This window comes from Elephas maximus, chromosome 23 (assembly GCF_024166365.1).
Source record: "Elephas maximus indicus isolate mEleMax1 chromosome 23, mEleMax1 primary haplotype, whole genome shotgun sequence".
Taxonomy (NCBI): domain Eukaryota; kingdom Metazoa; phylum Chordata; class Mammalia; order Proboscidea; family Elephantidae; genus Elephas; species Elephas maximus.
This window is the reverse complement of record NC_064841.1, coordinates 750,753-775,621: the sequence shown is the minus strand read 5'-3', so window position 1 is coordinate 775,621 and position 24,869 is coordinate 750,753. Positions and strand designations below refer to the sequence as shown.

The window sequence follows — 24,869 nt, the reverse complement described above, 5'->3', positions numbered from 1 at the left end:
ACCAGGTGAGTTGGGACCAGTTGATGCATCTTAGATGGCTGCTACTCACAAAATTGGGAAGCAGAGCATTTTCTTAATAAACTTTGTTATGCCACTTGACCTAGATGTTCCCCAAAACTATGGTCCCCAGACCACCACCCCTGCTATTCTGTCCCTCCAAGTGTTTGGTTATGTTCAGGAAACTTCTTAGCTTTTGGTTTAGTTCAGTTGTGCTGATTTCCCCTGTATTGTGTGTTGTCCTTCCTGTTACCTGAGATAATTCTTGTCTACTATCTAATTAGTGAATACCCTCTCCCTCCCTCTCCACTCTCATAACCATCAAAGAATGTTTTCTTCTGTCTTTAAACCTTTTCTTGAGTTCTTATAATAGTGGTCTCATACGATATTTGTCTTTTTGTGACTGACTAATGTCACTTAGCATAATGCCTTCCAGATCACCCACGTTAAGAGATGTGTTGCCGATTCATTGTTGTTCTTTATTGTTGGGTAGTATTCCATTGTGTGACTATACCATAATTTGTTTATCCATTCATCCATTGATGGGCATCTAGGTTGTTTCCATCTTTTTGCTGTTGTAAACAGTGCTGCAGTGAACATGGTGTGCGTAGATCTATTTGTGTGATGGCTCTTATTTCTCTAGGATATATTCCAAGGAGTGGGATTTCTGGATCGAATGGCGCTTCTATGTCTAGCTTTTTAAGGAAGTGCCAAATCGATTTCCAAAGTGATTGTACCATTTTACATTCCCACCAGCCCTGTATAAGTGTTCCAGTCTCTTCACAACCTCTCTAACACATTATTTTTTGTTTTTTGGATTAATGCAAGCCTTGCTGGGGTGAGATGGTACCTCCTTGTAGTTTTGATTTACATTTCTCTAAGGCTAACGTACAGGGTCAGTGGAAAAGAGGAAGACCTTCAACGAGGTGTATTGACACAGTGACTGCAATAATGAGCTCAAGCATAACAACGATTGTAAGGATGGGGCAGGACCGGGCAGTGTTTCGTTCTGTTGTGCATAGGGTCGCTATGAGTCGGAACTGACTTGACGGCACCTAACAACAACAATGGCAAATGATTGTGAGCATTTCCTCATGTATCTGTTAGCCGCCTGAATATCTTCTTTGGTAATGTGCCTGTTCATATCCTTTGCCCATTTTTTAACTGGGTTATTTGTCTTTTTGTTATTGAAATTTTGCAGTATCTTGTAGATTTTAGAAATTATACCGTGATTGGGTATGTTGTAGTCAAAAATTTTTTCCCAATCTGTAGGTTGTGTTTTTACTCTTGGTAAACTCTTTCGATGAGCATTCGTGTTTGGTTTTTAGGCACTCCCAGTTATCTAGTTTCTTTTCTGGTGTTTGTGCATTGTTAGTTATGTTTTGTATTATATCTGTGCCTTGTATTAAGGCTCCTAGCATTGTCCCTATTTTTTCTTCCATGGTCTTTATGGTTTTAGACTTTTCATTTAGGTCTTTGGTCCATTTTGAGTTACTTTTAGTGCATGATATAAGGTATGGGTCTTATTTTTTTTGTTTGTTTTTTGCAGGTAGGTATCCAGTTATGCCAGCACCACTTGTTAAAGAGACTGTCTTTTCCCCATTTAACAGACTTGGGGCCTTTGTCAAATGTCAGCTGCTCATATGCGGATGGATTTATGTTTGGATTCTCAATTCTGTCCCGTTGGTCTATGTATCTGTTGCTGTACCAGTACCAGGCTGTTTTGACTACGGTGGTGGTATAATAGGTTCTAAAGTCAGGTAGTGAGGCCTCCCACTTTGTTCTTCTTCTTCAGGAATGCATTACTTATCCGGGACCTCATTCCCTTTCCATATGAAGGTAATTTGTTTCTCCATCTCATTAAAAAATGCAATTGCAATTTAGATTGGGATTGCATTGTATCTCTAGATCACTTTGGGTGGAATTGACATTTTCATAATGTTGAGTCTTCCTATCCATGAGCAAGATATGTTTTTCCACTTATGTAGGTCTCTTTTGGTTTCTTGCAGTAGCATCTTGTAGTTTTCTTTGTATAGGTCTTTTATATCTCTGGTTAGATTTATTCCTAAGTATTTTATCTTCTTGGGGGCTACTGTAAATGGCATTGATTTGGTGATTTCCTCTTCAAAGTTCTCTTTGTTGGCATAGAGGAATCCAACTGATTTTTGTATGTTTATCTTGTATCCTGAAACACTGCTGAAATCTTCTATTAGTTCCAGTAGTTTTCTTATGGATTCTTTGGGGTTTTCTGTATATAAGGTCATATTATCTGCAAATAGGGATACTTTTACTTCTTCCTTACCAATTTGGATGCCCTTTATTTCTTTTCCTTGCCTAATTGCTCTGGCTAGGACCTCCAGCACAATGTTAAATAAGAGTAGTGATAAAGGGCATCCTTGTGTGGTTCCCATCCTCAAGGGAAATGCTTTCAGACTCTCTCCATTTAGGATCTATTAGTTTCTTAAGCAGTGAGAAGATTCTGTGGCCCATGTGGTGTTGTGTCCTACCAGCCATCATGGGAACATGTACAGATGGAAGAGTCCAGAATTAGCCTTAGAAAATGAAGCAGGAATGTATAGAGACCAAAGCTTTTTAGTGGTTACCAGGGGTGGAAGGGGCAGGGAAGGGGGCTCATTGCTCAGAGGGACTGAGCTTCTGTTCAGGGTGATGGGAGAGTTTGGAAACAGGTGGTGGTGATGGTTGCACAGCATGATCAATGTAATTAATGTTCACTGAATTTTATGTGTGAAAAATGTTGAAATGCAAATGTTTTGTGATATATATACTTACCACAATTAAAAAAGAGAGAAAGGAAGGGAGGGAGGGAGGAGGGAGGCATGAAGGAAGGGAGAGAGAAAGAGAGAAAAGGAAGCAGAAAAAGATATGGATTAGGAGAGGGGAAAACGCAAAGAAGGACATTCGCACTCAGCTGCCTTTGGAGCTGGCTTCCTCAGCTTCTGCTGGAAAAGGCAAACCCCTGAGCCCCGGAAGATGTGGGGTCAGGAAAGGACGTGAGGAGACATAATGTCCCCCCATGAGGGTAGCTTGAAACTACCCTCAACTTCTCCGGGCATATAACTTTCCCATCTCTCTCCTGCATTTATCCCCCACCCTCCAATTCACCAAGACCCCCTTTCTAGGGCAGTTCCTTGCTCACTCTCTCTTTTGGTTAAAACCTTACTTTACTAATGCCCAGTTAGTAAAGGTTTGTTTTTGTTTTTTCCTCATATACAAGATGAGTAGTGTTTACTGAGTGTTTTTTGAGTTCCCATCCAATTCTCCAAACCCCGAACTTCAGTTTGTGTGTTTTGATTGAATCTGAGGGCAAGGCACCTGTTAAAAGACCTGGTTTCTCTTCCTGGTTCAGCTACTAACTATTCATCACTAATGAATTGTATCATGAACTAAAAAACGCCTTCAGTGGCCAGCAGGCAACATGAGTGGGTGAAATTGCTCAGATAAAAGGCAATAGGGAATAGTGAGGACTATAGCAAACTAGAAAGTGTGTGCACTGGTGCCCTGGTCAAGGGGGACAGCAGCGCTAGCTTGCTGGTACCTTAGGGTTTGTAGAACCGCTGTTGCATGGTCATCTAATTTAAAAACAAAGGAAAGATAATTATCTAGATTTTTATGCAAATTTTTTTGTTTTTAACATTTGCATTTCCAGGTTTTTTAAACGATAGTGCAAGTCAAATAAAACAGGTCTGTCATTTGCATCTAGCCACACACTGCCAGTTTATAACTTGGGACTTAATGGTAGTAATTCTCCTTTCCCATCTCGGCAAAGGAGACAGAAGTTTAAACATCCCTTTTCTCTCCCTCACATAGTTATCAGTCATTTATATTATCTTTGCGGTGTGATGATACGTGCTGACCAGCAGTATTAGCAGTGGTTATATAAATACCACTCTTTAAAAGAAGTCATATAAATTATTGTCCCCAGGTGTGCATACTTCTTTCCAAAAGCAAATTAACACGATCCCTCTAGAAATAAGATACAGCATTGTATTTTCACAATAACAGACGGTGGGAAACAGAAGCTTTGCTTTTCCTTTCTTTTTTATTTTTAGTAGTGGTAGGTATTTTCTGTAATCTCTTGGTAAGTGTGTCAGTATGGACCAGTCAGGAGGGAAGGAACAGAGTTTCAGGATTTGGAGGTGGGAGGGAAAGGTATTTTACAATTTATCCAGGAGTGACAGTACCTCAACACCTTCAGTAAAGAGAAGTAATATCCACCGGTGGAACAGCTAAACTTTACCCAAACCTCAGCTGTTTCCACATTCCCTCTTCAGGACAAATCCTCAGAAAAATGAAATGTGTTTATGGCATCCCTTGGGTAGTTACAATTCATATTTTATGCTCCATCCTCTCTGAAATTCTCATGAAACAGAAAAAGATACGGTATAAAAATGTGAGTGATTATTCATTATGTATAAAGCCTTTGAATAATGCATCAAAGATCCATTAAAATAAATGGAAATAATATATTTTAACGGCCAGGCCAGAGACCAGTTGGGGATATTGAGTGGAGCCCAGTGGCTCTCGGGCTCACTGGCTGGAGGCAGATAACGGGCAACCGTGTTTGCAAACCATAGGCGTGTGGGAAGTTTCCTCTTGCCGTTGCCTAAGGAAAACCGTATAATTGCCTCAAAATTATAAGCAAGTACAGGACATATATGCCCTTTAAAATTATAGCCAGATCAAACCAAAACCCACTGCCAGTCTGCTCACAGCGATTGATGCTGTAGGACAGAGCAGAACTGCCCCATAGGGTCTCCAAGACCATACATCCTTACAGAAGCAGGTTGCCACATCTTCTCCCACTGAGCGGCTGGTGGATTCAAACCTCAGCCTTTCTGTTAGCAGCCAAGCACTTTAACCACTGCACCAGCAGGGCTCCTTATAGCCAGATGGGATCTAATCCAAACCTGAGGTTATATGTGGTGTGGGGGAAAAGGTCACTGGACTGAGAGTCAGGAGTCCAGCCTCTATTCTCTTGTTTTGTGACTTTGTACCGGTTATCTGTGGCCACCAGAGCAGTGGTAGATCAGTGGTAGAATTCTTGCCCACCATGTGGGAGACCCAGGTTCGGTTCCCAGCCAGGGTGCCTCGCGCACAACCACCACCCAGCTGTCAGTGGAGCTCACGTGTTGCTATGATGCTGAACAGGTTCCAGCAGAGCTTCCAGTCTAAGGCATACTAGGAAGAAAGGCCTGGCAATCTACTTCTGAAAATCAGCCAATGAAAATCTGTGGATCACATGGTCTGGTCAGCAACCAGTCACGGGAATGATGCAAGATGGGGCAGCATTTCCTCCCACGGTGCATGGGGTCGCCATGGGTCGCACTCCACAGCAGCCAACAATGTCTGTGGTCACAGTGATGATGCGTAAAAGAGCCACCCGCACCAGTGACATACATACAACAGTTAACGTCTTTCTGCTTGGGAGGTCGCCTGGAGGTCGGCTGGCTCGGAGGGGCTTGCTCGCGATGCAGCGGTCAGCCTCCGGTCGGCCAGCTGCCTTTCCTGCTCTTGACTGGGCTCTCTCACGTGTCGGGGCCTTCAGTTGGGACAGTTGCCGGCTGCGTTGTCACTGCGATGTCCCTCATCCTGCAGGCTAGCCTGGACTTGTCAGGGCAGTGGCCGGGTTCCCAGGGGAGGGAAAGTGGAGAAGGCCTCTTGGGGAGCAACTGGAACTGGTCATTTCTTGTGCGCTCTATTGGCCAGAACAAGCCGCAAGGCCAGTGCTCAGGCCTGCTGCCATCGAGTCAATTCCAACTCATAGCCACGCTATAGGACAGAGTAGAACTGCCTCATAGGGTTCCCAAGGAGCAGTTGGTGGATTCCAAGGAGTGGTTAGCCAAGCTGCTAACCACTCTACCACCAGGGCTCCCCGTAGGGAAATAGACTCAACCTCTTGATGGAAGAAGCTCCGGAGTCTCGTTACAAAGGCTGCAGATACAGGAGAGGAAGAATGGGGCCATTTTATACTCAGTCTGTCACAGACCAAGGCATATCACCTGGCTTCTCTGGGCAGCTTTTATCTTGCCTGTAATCTAAAGGTGGTATCACCGTACCCCACAGGTGAGAATGTAAATGAACACACTTGGAAGCTGAAATTCAATGCAGCAGTCCAAGTAAAGAGGACTAAGGCAGGATGGGGAGGGATAAAACCCAAACACTCTCACATCTGCCCCAAGATGACAATATTCTAAACTGGTGCTGAGACAGTTCCCTTTCTAAAATCACAAAACTCAGAATAGCTCTTGGGTTCAGAGCTGGCCTTAAAAAACCCAACCCAGCTGGCCTTAAGCCAGTTTAATCCCGGTCACCACTACCCAAGGCCACAGACAAAGGCCAGATTCACAGTGGCCACTGCCCCACCAGACGTCACCAGCAGCCTTTAGGACCTTGGCGTTGTTCCTCTCAGCAAATAAACCGGCCTTGTCCCCATATTAAAATAAAGTGGTATCTCTATACCAGATTGTATTACTCCTTGGCTAAATTTTTGAGATATCCACTTAGTAGTAAAGAATTTTTCATCTCTGCCGTCCTCTCAATTCCGTGCATATTTTAGTAATACCTTTAGGTAACGGTAGCTGGAGTCAGCAGAAGCATTTTCTGAGTCACCGTAAGTGCCCAGCAGCCCTTGTCGCTGATCAGATTCTCCTAAATGCCCCCCCACCTCCTGGAAGTAGGTGCTGTCACACAAAGCCATGTGGCTCACACTGCGATGTCCAGAAGACATACTTATCTTTATCCCTCCGTGTTTCCTGAGCTGTCTCTGTCCAGAGCACCCTCTCTGCAGACCGTTGGCACTCCCTGTCAATAGCTCCAGGCAGCAGTGTGGTTTTTTACTCCCTGCAGGGTGCATAAGGGAAAATGGATTTCTGGGATAACCGGGACACAGACCTACCGGAAGTAAAGCTGACAGGCAAGGCTGACTTCAAGCAGCCTTTTTGCACACAGTGCTCTGCTAAATGCCACCGGAAATACCAAGTACCCTTGAATCAAAAAAAAAAAAAAAAGACACCTTCAAATCCTATCTCTAATTAACAAGATGAGGATAGTGTTTTGCTTTCATTTCTGGCTGTGCTGGAAAGATCCAGGCAAATTCGACCCTGGCGGCCTGAGTGCCGAGGGCCTGGTTATAAGCATGGCCAGATGCCATGCAGTGTGAGGGACAGAGGCCACGGCTGAGCGGCCCACCTGGGAGCCCCCGTTCCCAGAGGCCAGCTGTGCATCTCAGGGCGGGAGGGGTCCCAGACAGGGGTTTTCTGCTCTCTGACCCTGTGACACAGAGACCTCCAGCAGAACAAGCCCCACTCACCCCCAAAATAAGGCCGCTCCTTGGGAACTGGTTGGGCTTCACCCAAAGCCGCCTCATCATAAAACCCGATTAAAGGCTAACAGCAGACAAATCCTTCTTGAAACCTGAGCCCGTTTTAAGATGTCTTTACTAAAACCCCTTCTGAGCCATTAGCTGGCACGTCATATAATTTCCTTTTCCCACTGAGAGTAACATTCTTGGCGATTACCACTCTAAGGAATTCTGAGTCTCACTTGGTAAGAGCCTCTGTTGAGTTTCCCGCAGTGATAATATGGTACTAAGAAGATTTTCTGAATTTCTACCTGAGGTGTTTTTTCATTTTGCCCCGACTACTAAATCCTTCCCTTTTTTCTCTTTGCCTTTCCTGGGTTAGAAATACCGTATGGGATGGCTGATTCAGGATGGGCTGGTCCTTATAGAAAGGTTAGTTTGGGGTCAGAGCAACAAAATTTATGACCTAACTTTTCTTCAGAGTGAAAATATCTGTCTTTGGACGTTTTCAAATGTAAACTTTTGTGGGTTATTTTATATTTTTGTAATCTGTATTCAGTGGCCAGGTACTTCTATTCAAGACCTTAAATATTTAAAAAAAATAGAAAATTCTGGGTAATAAAAAAAAAAAAAAAAACCCAGTGCCGTCTAGTCGATTCCGACTCATAGCGACCCTATAGGACAGAGTAGAACTGCCCCATAGAGTTTCCAAGGAGCACCTGTAGAATTCAAACTGCTGACCCTTTGGTTGGGCAGCTGTACCACTTAACCAATGCAAGATCCAAATTAGGTTAGCCTCTAAAATGCATCTGTTTTTAATTCTCAAGCCGTTTTCTTTCCCGCCATCTTCCAGCCTACAGATCTTGACTTTTATTATTTTAATGGGATGATTTGTTTTGTTTTTTAAAACCACCTATGGGTAACCTGAACATGTTAGATTTCTCCAGGAAAAAATCCAATGGAAGAAAGTTAAAGGGAGGCAAATTCTGACTGCACGGAAGGTCAGCTGTCTGGTAGTTAAAGGCAGCTTGAGTTCAGGCTGTCAGAGAGTTGGCTGTGCAGCAGGGAGTCATGGGACCAGGTGAGAGTTGTCAGAGTTAGTGGTCCCTTACAAGTCTCACCAGCTCTAAAGCTGCTGTTGGTAACTGGAGCAGTGGCATCCTTAGCACGCATGGAGCCCAGAACCCCCAGCTCTGGGCCTGGCTCGCTTTAATGCCGTCGAGTTGATTCCGACTCACCCCCAGTTCTGGGCCTGGCTCGCTTTAATGCCGTTGAGTTGCTTCCGACTCATAGTGACCCTATAGGACAGAGCAGAACTGCCGCATAGAGTTTCCAAGGAGCGCCTGGTGGATTTGAACTGCTGACCTTTTGGTTAGCAGCCGGAACACTTAACCACTAGGCCACCAGGGTTTCCTGAATTCCCTTAAACCAAGCCAAACCCGGTTCTGCCCAGAGGAGAGAAATCTGGGACCTTCAGTCATTACCAAACGTAACAATAGATGGCAGCACATACCCACAACAACGCCGAGTGATGCCCGTGTTTAATAAGTAGATTTTCTAGGTTCTGCGTTGTTTTCTATCAAGGAAGCACATTAAGTGAGTCATCTGTGGAATTTTTACAAAGCATCCCTACCCACTAGAATAAAAAAAAAAAAAATCAAATGCAAATGTCAAATATCAGACAAGTTGCTCTTCACATTTCTCCCCGTGGCAGTAATAATAAAACCAAAAACCCACCGCCGGCAAGTCGATTCCAACTCATAGCAACCCTGTAGAGGGCCAGGCAAGTCCGGTGTCCGCTGTCCCGGACCGGGCTAAGCCTCCTTGTGATCTCGGGTTGCCCAGAAGGAGCCTCCTTTATCTTTTCTCTCTTTAAACTGACAAGGGGTTGGGGTCATTACAGACACTAAGAAAATTACTGTTTAAAAAACTCTTTATGGACGAGCAGTGCTGACGTGTCCAGCTTGGAAAGAAGGTTGAGACAAAGGGTCGGACCTGCAGGCCGGTAGTATGTGTAACAGATGCCCAGCCGGGTTACCTGTTGCGACCATGCTCCCAGCACACCACTCCCGGTCCCAGCACACAACTCCCGGAGGTTCAGGGTTTGCCACAAGCATAATGGGCTCCCAGGAGGTCTCAGATGGCGCTAATGGCCTGTGTGCTCCAGACAGCTTTAGGATCTTGTTTTAAGGTCGTGCCTTCTGCGTTTAAGGTGTCGTTATGTTTCTCTAGCGTAAACCTGTTGTAATGTCATAAATGAGCTCCCTATGTTCCCTTTTGTCAAATGCCCTAAATAAAGGTTTCCTTCATGTGATCCTATTCTACCTATTTGGGGGAGTCTTTTTAAAGAGAACAGTAGCCCTGAGGCGCTGGCTTTAGTGAGAGGCCTTGGGTTGTCCCCGAGGACAAAGCTCTGGATGGCAGCTAGGCAGCCTCATGTGGCCAAGGACCCCATTTATCTACACTGAAAGGATACAAACTCAGTGACTCAGCACATCTTCATTGTGTGCCAACTGTGTGCTTGGCATTGTGCTGAGTGCTATAATAAAAAAAAAAAAATTTTTTTTTTTTTTGCTATAATACATGGCCTTAAATTATTTTTCACTTAACGTTAGTTTAGAAAAAACTGATAGGATATTGTTGTTGTTGTATGCCGTAGAGTGGATTCCAACCCATAGTGACCCTATAGGACAGAACAGAACTGCCCCGTAGGGTTTCTGAGGCTATAATCATTATGAAAACAGACTGACATGAAGTGGATGGTGGGTTTGAACTGCCGACCTTTCAGTTAGCAGCCGAGGGCTTATGTAACTACTGCGCCACCAGGGTTCCTTAATAGAATATTAAAACTAAAATCAAGCCAGTTGCCGTTGAGTCAATCCTGACTCATAGTGACCCTGTAGGACAGAGTACACCCGCCCCCTAGGGTTTCTAAGGAGCAGCTGGTGGATCCCAACTGCTGACCTTTTGGTTAGCAGCCAAACTCGTAAACACTGTGCCACCAGAGTTCCAATGGGATATTAGGAGATCTAATGAAAGTTGTCATTTACCACCAAAGACACAAGGAAAATATGAGTCCAAGAGACAGTACCACACAAACCAGAGACCCCATCAGCCTGAAGAACTGGATGGTACCCGGGTACCACCACTCACTCCCCTGACAGGGCACATAACAGAGAGTCCCTGATGGAGCAGGAGAAAAGTGGGGTGCAGAAATCAAATTCTAGTAAAAAGACTAGACTTAATGGTCTGACTGAGACTGGAGGGACCCCAGAAGACATGGTCCCCGGACTCTCTTTTAGGCCAAAACTAAAACCATTCCTGACGCCAACTCTTCAGACAAAGACTAGACTGCACTATGAGATATAAAATGATACTGGTGAGGAGTGTGCTTCTTAGCTCAAGTAGACACATGAGACTAAGTGGGCAGCTTCTGTCTGGAGGTGAGATGAGAAGGCAGAGGGGGCAGGAGCTGGTTGAATGGACACGGGAAATACAGGGTGGAGAGGAGGAATGTGCTGTCACATTATGGGGTGAGCAACTAGGGTCAGATAACAATGTGTGTATAAGTTTTTGTATGAGAAACTGACTTGCATTGTAAACTTCCACCTAAAGAGCAAAAAAGAAAAAAAAAAGTTGTCGTTTATATGTTGGAAGTAATATCAGTCCCTCACTCCCCCATGCCAAGAATATATCAACTACGTTATATTACAAAAGCCCACAGCTCTCCAGGCAGATAACAAATGGCCGGGTGGGGTGAGCGTCCTCTTGTCTCTGCCCAGCCTACAGAGCGGAATGAACCTGCAGATCTGCTTTGTCAACGACAGCAGTAGTGACAAGGACAGTGATGCTGACGACAGTAAGACGGAGACGAGCCTGGACACGCCCTTGTCGCCCATGGTGAGTCTCGTCGGTGGGACACCCACCTGCTGGCTTAGCTTCTTTTCTGCTGTTAATCAGGAACGGTCACTGCAGACGTTACAAAACAAATGTCTCTTGTAATTGTATGCTTCCAGAATTTGACAGTTATTGAAAAATGAGGCTTATGCAATACAATACAAACGTAAATGATAGAGTAAAGATGCAGAAGATTTGTTAAAGCTAACTTCAGCTGCTTCCATATGAAACCATAAGAGAAACCAGATATACCCTTAAAAAATTATGTAGGGAAAATACGCTAATTACCATTCTCTCTCCCACAGGGCTCAGACCTGTGAGTACAAACCAGCAGTGGAATGCATTTGAAAAAGGGGGACCGTGGGAAGGCTGGAACTCAGGGCGCTGCCCGTTGAGGCCAGGGGGACTTTGTGTGGGGCGCTCCTTAGTCATTGTTTGGTCCATATTACAGACGTTGGCTTAATAACCACGGGTGACGTGGGCTTTTTCCTGAAATTGTTTCCTCTCTGTGAGGTTCATCTATAGCCCGTCTTACCAAAGAACAACAAACAGGAAACCACACAGTGCAACAACCAGGACTTCACTGGATTCCTAAAATCCCGTGTGCTCTGTGGTTCAGTATTTTGGTCTGGTCACCTCTGGAAAGTTTTGAGCCCAAGAGTCAAAGAATGGTTTCAAGTTTGTCGTAAATAGATTTCCCGTTATTAATTATATTACTCTTTCTGTTTATACTAAAATCTGAATCTGTTACTGACGCTGGGGAAATAAAGTATCTTTTTTTATTATGTTATTTGAGGTTCGTATGGATCAAACCAAGCAGCGTCGAGATAATGGTGGGAACTCGCAGCCACTCTGACAGAGGGCTCGGGGAATGCAGCGAGGCCCCTCTTGAGATGGAGGCGAACTGGCCTGGAAAGCTCAGGGCTGCTCTCTTTCCCTTCACAGAGCAAACAGAGTTCTTCCTATTCCGATAGAGACACGACCGAAGAGGAATCCGAGTCCCTGGATGACATGGATTTCCTCACGAGGCAAAAGAAGCTGCAAGCCGAAGCCAAAATGGCACTGGCCATGGCCAAACCAATGGCCAAAATGCAAGTGGAAGTGGAGAAACAGAACAGGAAGAAGTCTCCCGTCGCTGACCTGGTGAGCCGCGGAGGCTGGAAAGCCAGCAGGGCTAGGCTACCGCTGCCTTTTCCCAGGATGATGCAAACTGGGGTTTCTCCTAGACAGTTCTTGAAAAGTACTGCCGTTGAGAAATAACTTTGTTTCTTTTTCCTTTCTATTGTATCACTGACAGATACAAAAGCAACAGATTTCACAAAGCTAAACTTTGCTCTTGATTCATCTCAGCTCTGTTTCTCAGGGGCAATCTCAACTATTATTGATATTTAAATTCCTTTAAAGCAACTTCAGGTTAAGAAGCTGTTGGTTGTAGCAAACTCACTATTGCTGGAGCCCCAGTTCCCACCTCTCAACAAGACAATATGAGTAATGGTTCAGAGCCCTGGACTCTGCGGGTTTAAGTCCTAGCTCTGTGACTGACCTGCTGTAGAGCCCTGGGCAAGTTACTTAAGTCCTCAGTTTTCCCATCTGTAGAATGGGGCTAATAATAATGCCTGTACCAGAGCACGATTGTGAGAATTCAATGACACAAAGCGTAAAAAGCACATAGCACGGTGCTTGTTGCGTGGTGTAAATTAATAAAGAGGAGCTGATGTTATCATCCATGTCGTTGCTGCTATTGGAGCTCCCTGGTAATTCACTTTTGCTGTAATTATTAACTCACAGTTGTCACAGCCTGTGTTAAAGACCAAACGGAGAACTTTTGACTCCATGATATGTAACGTGTATGTAGGACCCCACATTGGGAAAGTCACAGACTAGGAAATCTTTTAAGCACAGTACCTGCATTGCAGTGAGTGAATGAGAGTGAGTCTTTCAAGAAAAAGCTGGGCCTTCGGTTCAGGATACTTGCTGCCTCTTCCACACCTCCATTTCTTCCTTTTTGTATCTTTAGCTGCCACACATGCCTCATATAAGTGAATGCTTGATGAAGAGGAATTTAAAGCCCACAGACCTGAGGGACATGACCATTGGACAGCTCCAGGTGATAGTCAATGACCTCCATTCCCAGATAGAAAGTAAGTATAAGATGGGCTTGAAATGGGATATTAAACATGAGATATACTGGGGCAGCACTACCTTCTTGATTTTGTTCCTTTGTACAGTGTTTCATTGGGCACCTCTTGTGTGCCCAGAAGGAAAGGGAGAGAACCTCGAGGCTCTGGGTTTTTTACTCTAAAATGTTCAGAAGCTTTCAGAATTTTTCAAGATTCAAAGTGGTTTCAGGTACTTTTATTCAGCTTAAGTCCCCAGCTCCTAGCACAGTGTCTGGCGTATTTGGCATTCAGTGTCAGTCTCTAGAATAAAATTCGCTATTTATGAGTCATTTATAATACAACTAAACTCTTGACTTCGCTTATGTATAAATTCTTTTTAAGTATCATCATCAAATCAAACTTGATGTATTTCAGGGGACTCCAGGTGGTGTATGTGACCAATAAGTGAAAATTACAGGGTGGTAAATTATGGGCCTTTTCTCCCCAGCATAAGGAAGGGTTTCCAGCAGAAACATCCAGAGGGGGTTGTGAGTGCTGCTCCTAGAGGTGACGGGTCGTGCAGAGAATGGGCGGCTATTGGCCTGATGAAAGAGAGAACATTCTCGCTTAGGCTACCATCAAGTCAGCTGCAATTCATGATAATCCCGTGTGTGTCAGATTAGCACTGTGCTCCATAGGGTTTTCAGTGACTGGTTTTTCAGAAGCAGATTGCCAAGGCTTTCTTCCAAGGCACCTCTGTGTGGACTCGAACCTCCAACCTCTCTGCCAAGTACGTTAACGGCTTATACCACCTGTGGACTCCAGACAGTGTGGTTAAACCATAAACCTGTTGTCATCGAGTCAATTCCGACTCATAGTGACCCCATAGGACAGAGTAGAGCTGCCCCACAGGGTTTCCAAAGAGTGGCTGGTGGATTTGAACTGCTGACCTTTTGGTTAGCAGCCAAGCTCTTAGCCACTGCACCACCAGGGCTCCAGTATGTGGTTAAAAAAATGATCCCTCCAGCCTCAGAATCTTCTGTGAGTCTGTAAAATCATGTGGACTTACAGGTTAAAAAGCAACCTAGGAGACGTGTTGACCAAATGCATTGAAACAAACCCATTGTAAAAAAAAAAAAAAAAAAACATTTCTGAGCCATTCAGGGAAATGTGAACACTGACTAGATGTTTGATTAAAGATTTATTTGTTTTAGGTATTTATTTATTTAAATCTTATACATCTGACTGTTCCCCAAATCTAGATTTCCGGTATCCTAAGATGATGCTTTTTGCTGAATAACCTGCACAGAGGCCCCTTTCCCCAGGGCTGTGGGAAGCCTTTGAGCGTCCCAAGTGCCTTCTTCTCCATGAAGGGATACATACTGAAGCTTTTATAGAGGAAATACTATGATGTCTGGAATTTGCTTTAGGATAACCCAATAGGAGGAGAGATAGAGGAGTCAGGATTGACCATGATAATTGTTGGTTGGATATACAAGGATGCACTGAACTACCCTCTGCTTTTATATCAGTTTGAAAGCTTTCATAATAAAAAGTTCAAAATTTCACACGGGAAAAATAAATTCTTGTGCATTTAGGCTCCACATAGGCGGGCACTTTACTGAGTGCTCGTATAAGGCTACTCCAAGGAGCACACTGGAAAAACTAGAATTGGACATATTTGGTGCCAAGTCAATATATTCAGTGTTGTTTCAAGATCAAGAGAGTTGAACATTTTAATTAAGAAACCATAGATTCACAAGATCTTTTAAAAATTCTACATTTTAATTTTAGTTGAGAATGAATTACTAGGATTGTTATTCTTTCAAGAATTTAAAAGGCTTTTTTGGTATTTTACCACTGAAATGTCTTCCTTAGACTTTTAAATAATGAAATTGCTGTCTCGTCCTTTTCAAGAGTAGATGAGGTTTTAGACCTCTTTGTATAATTTTTTTTTGTCTTTTTTTTTTTTTAAATTGAAAACTAGTCTGAAATGAAGGCAGATAAATGCATTATTTGAAGTCAAGCTCTCTAAAAGCATTTCCAAGGGGCCTGTCTGAATACCCCCATGCCTTCTTTTGTTTCCTGCTCAGGGTGCTCACTAGCTGAGCACTCTCCGTGCGTCTGGACCTAACCCAGTACCCGGTGCCATCGAGTTGATTCCGACTCATAGCGACCCTGTAGGACAGAGCACAACTGCCCCATAGAGTTTCCGAGGAGCGCCTGGCGGAGTTGAACTGCCGACCCTTTGGTTAGCAGCCGGTGGCGTCTGGACCTAGCGCTTTCTTAGCTTCTCTGAGGAGAAAAGCAAGTGCCTTTGCTTGTTCATATTTTCTAGGGGCGGGGGCCGCTTTAATCCAGTGCACTGATTTCATGAGGATTAGAAATTTTTCCATTTACGTGTATTTTACTCCAAGGATAAGGACAAACGACCGGTTGCTATGGAGCCAACGCTGACTCATGGCGACGCCGTGTGTCGAGTAGAACTGTGCTCTCGGGTTTTCAGTGGCTGATTGTTTTGGAAGTGGGTCTCCAGGCCTTCTGAAGAGGCTTTGGGTGGACTTGAACCTCCAACCTTTTGGTTAGCAGCCACGCACCTTAACAGTTTGCATCACCCACGGAATCCCCAGGTATAAGACCTAATGAAAATCTTCCTCGGCACCTGGTTGTCCAGAGATTTCAGGGCTATTGCTTTGGGTCTCACACACCTGTTCCCCCATTCTGGCTTCCGAAATCTTTCGATAATACTTTTTCCTAGAGCTGCCTGCAGAGAGGCCTCCGTCCCTGGGGCTGTGGGAAGCCTCTGAGCATCCCAGACCTGCCTTCCTCTCCAGGTGGGCATCCGCGGGAGCACTGCAGGGCCCCTCCCACTCTGACGGGAGGGGTGGGAAACTTGATGTGCTCCAGACTTTTGTTCACATCTCTTCAAAACAAAACCTCGCTTTTTCTAACAAGTTATTTTTCTTTTCCCGTTTTAATGTGATAATGCAGTAATTAGAAATACCTCTGACTTCACTCCTCCTAACGCCTTCATAGTTACGCAAACTAGTCGTGTTTCTGAAATCGATGACTTCTCGCAGACTTATTTAGAGTTTTTAACACAAGAAGTTTACGTTTTGACACGAATAACTTACCTGTTATGTTTGGTTAGGGTCGCTGTGAGTCAGAATCAACTCGACGGCACTGGGTTTGGTTTTTCGGTTTTTTGTTTGCATATATTTATGTATATCCATCAAACCAAAACTAAACCAGTCACCCTCCAGTCAGTTCTGACTCATGGACACCCGAGTGTGCGCGGTAGAGCTGTGCTCTGTAGGGTTTTTCAAAGCTGTGACCTTTCAAAAGCAGATCACCAGGACTTTGTTCCGAGGCACCTCGGATGGGTCCAAACGTCCAAGCTTTTGGTTAGTAGCCCAGCACTTACCCGGCACTTAACAGTTTGTAGCACCCAGGGTCTCCTCAGGTTTCTGACTCAGATGCAGTTTTATCTGTTTTAAACGCCCTTTTGTTTGCCCCAGGCTTGAATGAAGAGTTGGTCCAGCTGCTTCTCATCCGAGATGAACTGCACACAGAGCAGGACGCCATGCTGGTGGACATCGAAGACTTGACCAGGTCAGCACGGCTCCCCTTTCCCAAAGGGCAGACCAAGCCCGTGGGGGCCCAAGGCTTCAGAACCAGGACAAGAGCTGGCACTGCAGAGCTGCTTCTCGGACCCCAACTCCCGCAGCCCCTGCTGGCCCAGCTCTTCAGAGAGAGAAGTGGCCACAATTCCTCCTTCCTAAATGCAGTGCTTTTTAGCAGCCACTCTGCCCCTGTGTGAGTTGTCAGTGCGTGAGAACGTCCTCCACCCCCATCTAAATCAGGTCAAGGTTCTGGCCACAGACGACTTTATCCCGAGCAGTTGGCCCTAAGTCCTCAGAGCTCCACGCTGGCGTGTTTCCAGTGTGGGCAGCTCGTGTGTGTGCCCCAAAGCCGCACTGGCCGGTACGTGCCCTGACTCTCCGTCACCCCGGCCAGGCCTAGAAGGCAGGGACACTGGCATCTCCGTAGCACCATTGCCACCAGATTGCCCTCCCCACGTGGAAACTCCAGAACTTGAGTTTCTAACTGGGCTTGGCTCCAGCTGCCTCTGCGTAAAGACTGCTTCCCTCCCCAGGGGATAAGGAAGCCAGGCTGATGCTGGGAAAGAGCCTGGGTTTCTTAGTAGCTTCATTTGAGGAAAAGCCTATCACGGTAAGTGTGTGAAGAGCATAACGTACTGTAATTTCATAGTTATTCATACTCTCATACCGTTTCTAAGATAGTCCATATGAAGTCCTTAAACCAGGTGACAGTTGCTACTAATCCCAGAAATGGTATTCAGAGAGTACGGTGTTCCCCAAAGAAAGAAAGAACACAGTTTGTCACGGTAACCTAAGGAATTATCCACATGATGTAGAACCATCCCAGAAGCTTGAAACATAGGTAGTGAGAATCCTCTCAGCACCTGACACAGGACCTCTTCTCAGTGTGTAAAATATTATATTCCCCTGCCCCTAAAAAAAAAAAAAAAAGAGGGGGAGAAAAAACAAATGGTAGGCTTTCCAGTGCTCTCTTAGCATATTTGCCTAAAAAAAAAAAAAAAAAAAATTTTTTTTTTTTTCCCTGAAATACCAGGGCAGCACTCAGGTAAGATTACTGCCATCTACAGACGTGTCCAGGTACTGCACCAACAGCCTTAAGACAGACCCTTTTTTTTTTTTTTTTTTAAGTCTAAGAAATTTGCATCCAGGTGTTAAGGTTATGAAATATGGGGGGTGAAATATGCAGCTAGGGCCTGCATCTTCTGAAAAATATATGAACCTTTTTTTAAACCCTGTGACTTGCCTGGGATAGCACAGACCTTTTCTCTGCCCCGTCAGCTCCCCTTCTTACCAAGTGTCAAGCTGTTACTTAGGCTCGTGGTGTGTTTTTTATACCTTTCAGAAGTGTAATCATGGGAAACAGGACAGCAAGGCCACGGCTAAGCGGAGAGGACTCCTAATTTAAAGGCGTTGGAGTAACCCTTTAAGTCAGAGCAATGGGAAGGGACACGGTGTCACTGTAAGGCTTCTAGCTGGTGGGGAGAAGCCTCTGTATCCATTCCTGATGTAGAAAAGTAACTTTGCTCGTGGGAAGACCTGAGGATATTTAAAAGTCCTTAAAGGTAGCAACCCCAGAGTCCCAGCCGGGTCCCAAAGCCTGAGAACATGGTTGTCGGGATTGCTGGGAAACTCTGTTGGCCTGTTCTCTTTACCTGCCCAACTCCTGCCATCCCAGGTGTCAGGTCAGATCAGTGGTTGTCAGTTTGAACTACACATTGTAATCACCTGGGAAGCTTCATAGAAACCGAGGTCTGCTACCAGATATTTAGAGAATAATTGACACTAGTACTGTTTAAACTCTTCCAAAAGAAAACGAAGGAATACTCCCTAATCCATTCTACGAAGCGTACATAATTCTGTACCCAAACCAGACAAAGACACCACAAGAAAAGAAAACTACAGCCAATACCTCTTATGAATATAGATGCAAAAATCCTCAACAAAATACTAGCAGACAGAATCTAACAGCATATTGAGTCATATGCCACGACCAAGTGGGACTTATTCCAGGAATGCAGGGATGGTTCAAACCTTAGAAAATCAAGCAGCATAATACACCACATTTTCTTTATGACAACCCTTTTAAGAAGATTGGAATAGAAGGGAAATTCCTCAGTATGATTCAGGGCCTGTGTGAAAAGCCAACAGCCAACATTATACCCAGTGGAGAAAGACTAAGAGCTTTCCCCTTGAAATAGGGGATGAGCCGGGAGTGCTGCTCTCACCACTTCAATTAATATTGTATTAGAAGTCCCAGCCAGAGCAATAACACAAGAAAAGGAAATCAAAGGTATCCAGATTGGAAAAGAAGAAGTGAAATGATCTCTATTCCCAGATGATGTGATCCTACATGAAATGGAACACTACTTACCCAGTAGGGGAAAGGAAGTCTTGATACATGCTACGGTGTGGATGGAGCTGGAAGACACGATGCTGAACAAAATGTTGTGATTACAAAAGGACAAATATCGTATCACCTCACTTACATAAAAAGACAAGAAAAGGCAAATGTCTAGAGATCAGAGTTTATTACTGGTTATGAGGGATGGGGAACGGAAGGCTAACTGTGATGGAAAAATTGTATTGATTAAAGGTGGGGTTGCACAGCCAATTATTGTAATTGCTGTCCATAAGTTATAAACTTATAAAAAGTTGAGTTGGCAAAAGTTGTGTGATAGATATATTTACGATGACAGAAAAAAAAAAAAAAAAAAAAGAGTCACTGTTGAGGCTGCTTATGTACAACCAAACACCTCACTCCTTGGTTTGGAGGTTTAGGGTCATGGTTTCATGGGACGTCCCAATTAATTGGCCTCATAATGTGTTTAGTGTTTCTGTTCTCCCTCCCAGTTCGGTGTGTAGTGCCTGGGATCTTAAAAGCTTTCAGGCAGCTATCAAGGGCACAACAACTGGTCTCTATTCACCTGGAGCAACAGAGGAAGAAGGAGAGTCAGGAACAGGAGGAGGAGATGGCATGTGTGGCTAACTGCCTCCATGAACAGCTGCCTCCTTTGCCATGAGACCAGAACTGGATGGTGCCTGGCTACCATTACCGTACATTTTGACCAAAGATTCCACAGAAGAATCCTGATCAAAAAGGGGGAAATACAGAACATAATTTCAAATTTTCATAGACTCTAGAGTTTCTCGAGCCACAGAGGGTAGATGAACCCCTGAAACTGTTGCCCTGAGATAATCTTTAAACCTGAAACCAAAAATATCTCTTGAAGTCCCCTTAAAACAGAGCAATAATTTAGCTTACCTAGTAAAAAAGGCCTGTCTTGAGCATGATGCCCTTGTAAGAACTGTCCGTATGGGATCTAACTGACGGCAGCCACGCGGAAGATTAGACAGGAACCTTAGGGAGCAGTGAGTTTACATAAATGAGGAACAACTCAGAAAAGGAGGGTGAGAATAGTACTGCTTGAAGAACGTAATCAATGTCACTAAATTGTGCATGTAGAAACCTTTGAATCGGTGTATGTTTTGCTGTGTATATTCTCAACAACAAAAAAATAAAATTTAGGGGAAAAAAGGCAAAAAAAAAAAAATTACCCATCGGATGGCCTTTCCCTTCACTTATAATCATAATTTCTTTCACGTGCTGCTGTACCAAATGCCAGGAGCAGGCTGAAGAATATTGATACGAAATTCAAGAAAAAACAGAAATGTGTTAATAGAAAACAGATAGAATGTTGCTTTTGAAAAAGATATTCTAACAACGCTAAAAGTGCAAATCCATCCCCAAAAAGGCTCTGTAGAGCTGCAGCGCCTGCCCTCAAAGGCATCACAGCCTCACGGGACAGAGGAATCGTGTCCAAAGAGACAACACAAAGTAGAGGAGCCCCTTGCCTGTCGGTGAGCCTGGCAGGGAGCTGTGGTGGTGGGCACTTAGCCTCCCAGGGCCAGTGCTTCCTGAATCCTACCCTGCTCTGGCGAGAAGTGGGGATGTCTGAGGGAGAACCACGGCCAATGGCCGAGAGAACAGGCCCTGCAGTTAGAGGTCTGAGTTCATGCCCAGCTCCCCCTTCACTCTGTCGACACGTATCACGAGCGCCTTCTGTGAGCCAGGCGCTGTGTGGTGCTGGGAACCCTTGAGAAATTCTGCTGTATCCGGAGGTCACCTTCCAGGGCACCCAGAGGGACAAGCCAGGCTGGACTTCAGTTTCCTCACCTGGAGAGTGGGGATGATACCAGCACAGATCCCCCAAGGCTATTGGGAAGACTGGACGAAATGGTACTCAGGCAGGGTTGCACCCACGGTGTCCCCTGAGATGGAGCAAATGCTCAGCAAAGGTGGCTGTTGTCGTCAGGAAAACCCGTGGAGGAGACGAAGCCTCCAGGCCCCTAGCTCCCTTTCTGTGCCCTTTTGACTCCTCACTGGTGACTTCCCTCTCCCCTCAGACACCCCTCGCCTGTTCTCATAAAAGATGTTACAAATTATTTCTCATTGAGAAAAAGAAGAACTGACATCTGGGTTCCACCATTCTGATGCAATTATTCTGTTGTGGGGCCTGGCCATCACAATTTTGTAAAGTGCCCCAGGATTTGTGAATTCTAATGCACGGCTGGAATTGAGAACCATTAGGTGACGTTCTTTGGGGGACCCTCCCTGACCTGCCAAGACTGGGCTCTTCTCTGTGTTCCTTGCAACGTCTCATCCCTCCCCCGTGGAGCCGAGTCGCATGCACTCTGCTGTGTTGTGGGCTGACCGTCACCCCGCCTGGCTGTAAACTCCCTGAAAGCAGATGAGACGCCACTTCGTTCATTGCTGTGTCCCCAGGGCCTCGCACAGGTACATGGTAGGTCCTCAGTAAGGAATGTTGGTATTACTCAGCCATGAAGACAGATGAGGTCCTGATGCTACCAACGGATGAACCTTGGGGGCATCGTGCCCAGTACTGTTAGTCACAGAAGGACACATACTGTATGATCCCACCTACGTGAAATGCCTACAGCAGCCAAGTATACAGACACCAAAGCTTATTAGTGGCCACCAAGGGGAGGGAGGAAGAAAGGGGGCCTCGGTGCCTAGGGGCACTGTTAGGGGCCTCTGTTAGGGGTGATGGTATATTGGGAATGGGTACGGGAGATGGTGGAACAACATGATAAACATAATTGTCACTGAACTGTACATGTGGAGATCACTCAGTACCAGATGTTTCGTCACAGAAATATTTACCACGATTAAAAAAAAAAAAAAGAGTGTTGAAAGAAAAGAGTCCTTATGGAGCTTGAATGGAAACAAATCCCAGTAAGGACTTCCATATAAACAGTTGATGAGAACCTTTTAGTTCTGTGGGCTGAAAACCTTTCTCTCCTCTCTTTAAAATTTTATTGAAATTCCTCCTTATATGTGCCTCAGAATAACACCCAACTTTCAGTATTATCTTTCCTTCTTTCTCAGCAGGCCCCTTGCTGTGTACACACACACACACGCACACGCGCACACGCATGCACGCGAGCACACACACACACACACTCACTCTCTCTCTCTCTCATATACGTATCATTAACAAGCTGCTGTAGGACCCCTGTGATTTAATTAGCTATATTATGGAGTCCTGGTGGTGCGGTGGTTAAGAGCTCAGCTGCTAACCAACAGGTCAGCAGTTCGAATCTACCAGCCGCTCCTTGGAAACCCTATGGGGACAGTTCTACTCTGTCCTGTAGGGTCGCAGAACATCAAAGTATTTGAGCTGAATTTGCTTAAGCGGGGCGCCTGAGCTACTTTATGAAAACGATCTATGTTCTTTTATTCACGTAAACAGGTCCATGAAATGGTCTGCTAAAGGAGATCTTTTTTTTTTTTTTTTAAGGCATGAGGTAGGGGGCCAATTGTGGCTTTTTCCTGAGTTCCATTGTTGTTCACTGAATATTACCATTTATTTGTGAGCTGCTGAGCGTGGCTGGAAAGCCTTAGTTACTTCCCTGTTTCTGAAAGTGTTTGCAGTGTCTTTCCTCTACCATCGATATGAGGTACCCTGCTTAACACCAACAAGTTCACCTTCACCTCTGACCACCCAAGTCCAGACAACACACACAAACTGTCTCTGAACTTCACATTACAGCTAGAAACCACACCCTTAGATGTCTTTCTTTTGCCAAATGTATCATTTCTTAAAGTCCTCCTTCAAAACTGCGGTCTTCTGTGCCTTCAGACCCCAGCAGTCTCTAGAAAGACATTCAGTTCTTGCCCCTTCTAGTGGTGTAGACAGCTCGGCCATCCCTCCGCTCTGTCTCCACCATCCGGCTGCTGGGTTGACCTGACTTTGGACTCACAGTTTGTAATAGAGCTTGTATGAAAAAGACAACTCAGCCCCATCCTCCCCTGCACCATGCCAGGAGTATGCCTTTAGGGTTGGGGCAGGTGGAGGGGGGGGTACTTACGCAAACATGGAACACCTCTACCTCCACAAAGGCCTACCATTTGTCAGGAAGACATTGGCCTTTGTGGGGTGAGCCTAGACCATTGGCTCTAGGTGTGTGTCTGGATAAAGCAGTCGCCGAGTCACTCCCTAGCACAGAATCTTGTTTTGCCTTTTTGCTTGGCACTTCCCTTCTATCTGCTCTTCCTCGCCTGCTGCTTGTTCCTCCTCCATGTCTCCACATTGGAACGCAGGCTTCACAAGACTGAGAACCTCGTTGCCTTATTTACTACCAAATTCCCAGCACCAGGAGGAGCAGAAGATGCTTATTAAATACTTGTGAGATAAATTATCCTAGAAACTTATTCTTTTCGCTTTTAAACACAGCACTTTTCTTCTCAAGGTCGGTGGTGTCCACCAATCTCAGTGTAATCTAGTGGCTTATCATAAAGAAGGATTCATGCACAGAACATAAAAATTGAAGCAGTTAAATCAATTTCAGGAAAGTACTGTTCCTGACTCTCACATGTTTCATTGTGAGTGGCTCTGAGCCTCCGTTTGGGGGGTGTTTTTACCTGTGGGTTAGAAGGCAGTTTGGATCGCTCTTTTCTTCTTAGCACTAAATAATTGTATTATTGATTTTACAGACATGCTGAAAGTCAGCAGAAGCACATGGCAGAGAAAATGCCTGCAAAGTGAAAAGAAGCCATCCAACCAGAGGATAAGCTAAAATTTATTTTGCTTCTGTGGTTGTAAAAATGTTGCTAAAGGTGGTGCAGGACAAACATCAGTGTTAGTCATTGATAACGTCTGAAGCTTACTGTCCAGTGATTGGCCTCCGCTTCTTAATTTATTTTGATTTTTTACTTGTGCCACTAAATACCAGGCATTTTAATAAAAATATTGTTACAAAAATGTACAGTGCTTACACCATCACCAATCATGGTTAATCAGAGAGGGTAGTTTTAAGCGCATTTTTATTTGTTTAGAGACTTTCAGTTGGAGCAGTGTTACTGCTGACTGCTTTCACTCTTCACTGTAGTTTTGAAGAAGACCCGTGAATGATGGTGCTATCCAAGTCAGAAATACATGCCTGCCTCGTAGTGACGTCGTAGCGCTCCGTAATATGTATATTTTAATCAGTTTTCAACATTTTGTGAATGTTGACTACCTGAAGTTCATTTCTAGATGTGCTATTAACATTCTGTTGGATTCAGAGGGTTTCTTGAAAGTTTTATGTATAAATATGTAAAATAAAAATTAAGAATTTGTTTCATATGATATGTCTCTTTGCTCACTAGCAAGCCCTGTGGTCCTGTGCTAACTGTATTTCTTCTCTCTTCTGTCATGCAACTGAATTACCCATCAGGAAGCTTTTTTCAGTAAAAAAACAAAGTGTTCAGAGGTCAGGCAATACAGCAAATTACCAGGAAGATTGTGAGGGTGTGTGTGTGTGTCCAAAACAGGCCAAAGGTCAGCAACATCAGAGCTAGCACTTCTGTTGTTACGTAAAGTTACTAGCCTGGAAGTTTCTGCTTTACTAACAGCTGCTGGTGCCGAGGTG

The 24,869-nt window shown here is 44.7% G+C and overlaps 1 protein-coding gene and 1 long non-coding RNA gene across 4 annotated transcripts in view; one reads left to right on the top strand and one right to left on the bottom strand.

Annotated features, from left to right (window-relative positions):
• The window catches only part of SCHIP1 (schwannomin interacting protein 1), a 72,615-nt gene extending 48,053 nt beyond the window's left edge, over positions 1-24,562 (top strand). For all 3 annotated transcript variants that reach the window (XM_049867761.1, XM_049867760.1, XM_049867759.1), the window contains 5 exons: positions 11,101-11,218; positions 12,161-12,358; positions 13,233-13,356; positions 16,833-16,926; positions 23,953-24,562. In XM_049867761.1, the coding sequence (XP_049723718.1) occupies positions 11,101-11,218; positions 12,161-12,358; positions 13,233-13,356; positions 16,833-16,926; positions 23,953-24,004 (586 nt within the window). In that variant the 3' untranslated portion in view covers positions 24,005-24,562. The remainder of the gene's footprint in view (positions 1-11,100; positions 11,219-12,160; positions 12,359-13,232; positions 13,357-16,832; positions 16,927-23,952) is intronic.
• Positions 5,874-9,438, bottom strand: LOC126066569 (uncharacterized). Its single transcript, XR_007515141.1, has 4 exons — positions 9,357-9,438; positions 8,832-8,894; positions 6,748-6,858; positions 5,874-5,949 (listed from the first exon to the last, which is right to left on the bottom strand). It is a non-coding gene; the product is annotated as an uncharacterized LOC126066569 (long non-coding RNA).
• Positions 24,563-24,869: the final 307 nt, after the last annotated feature.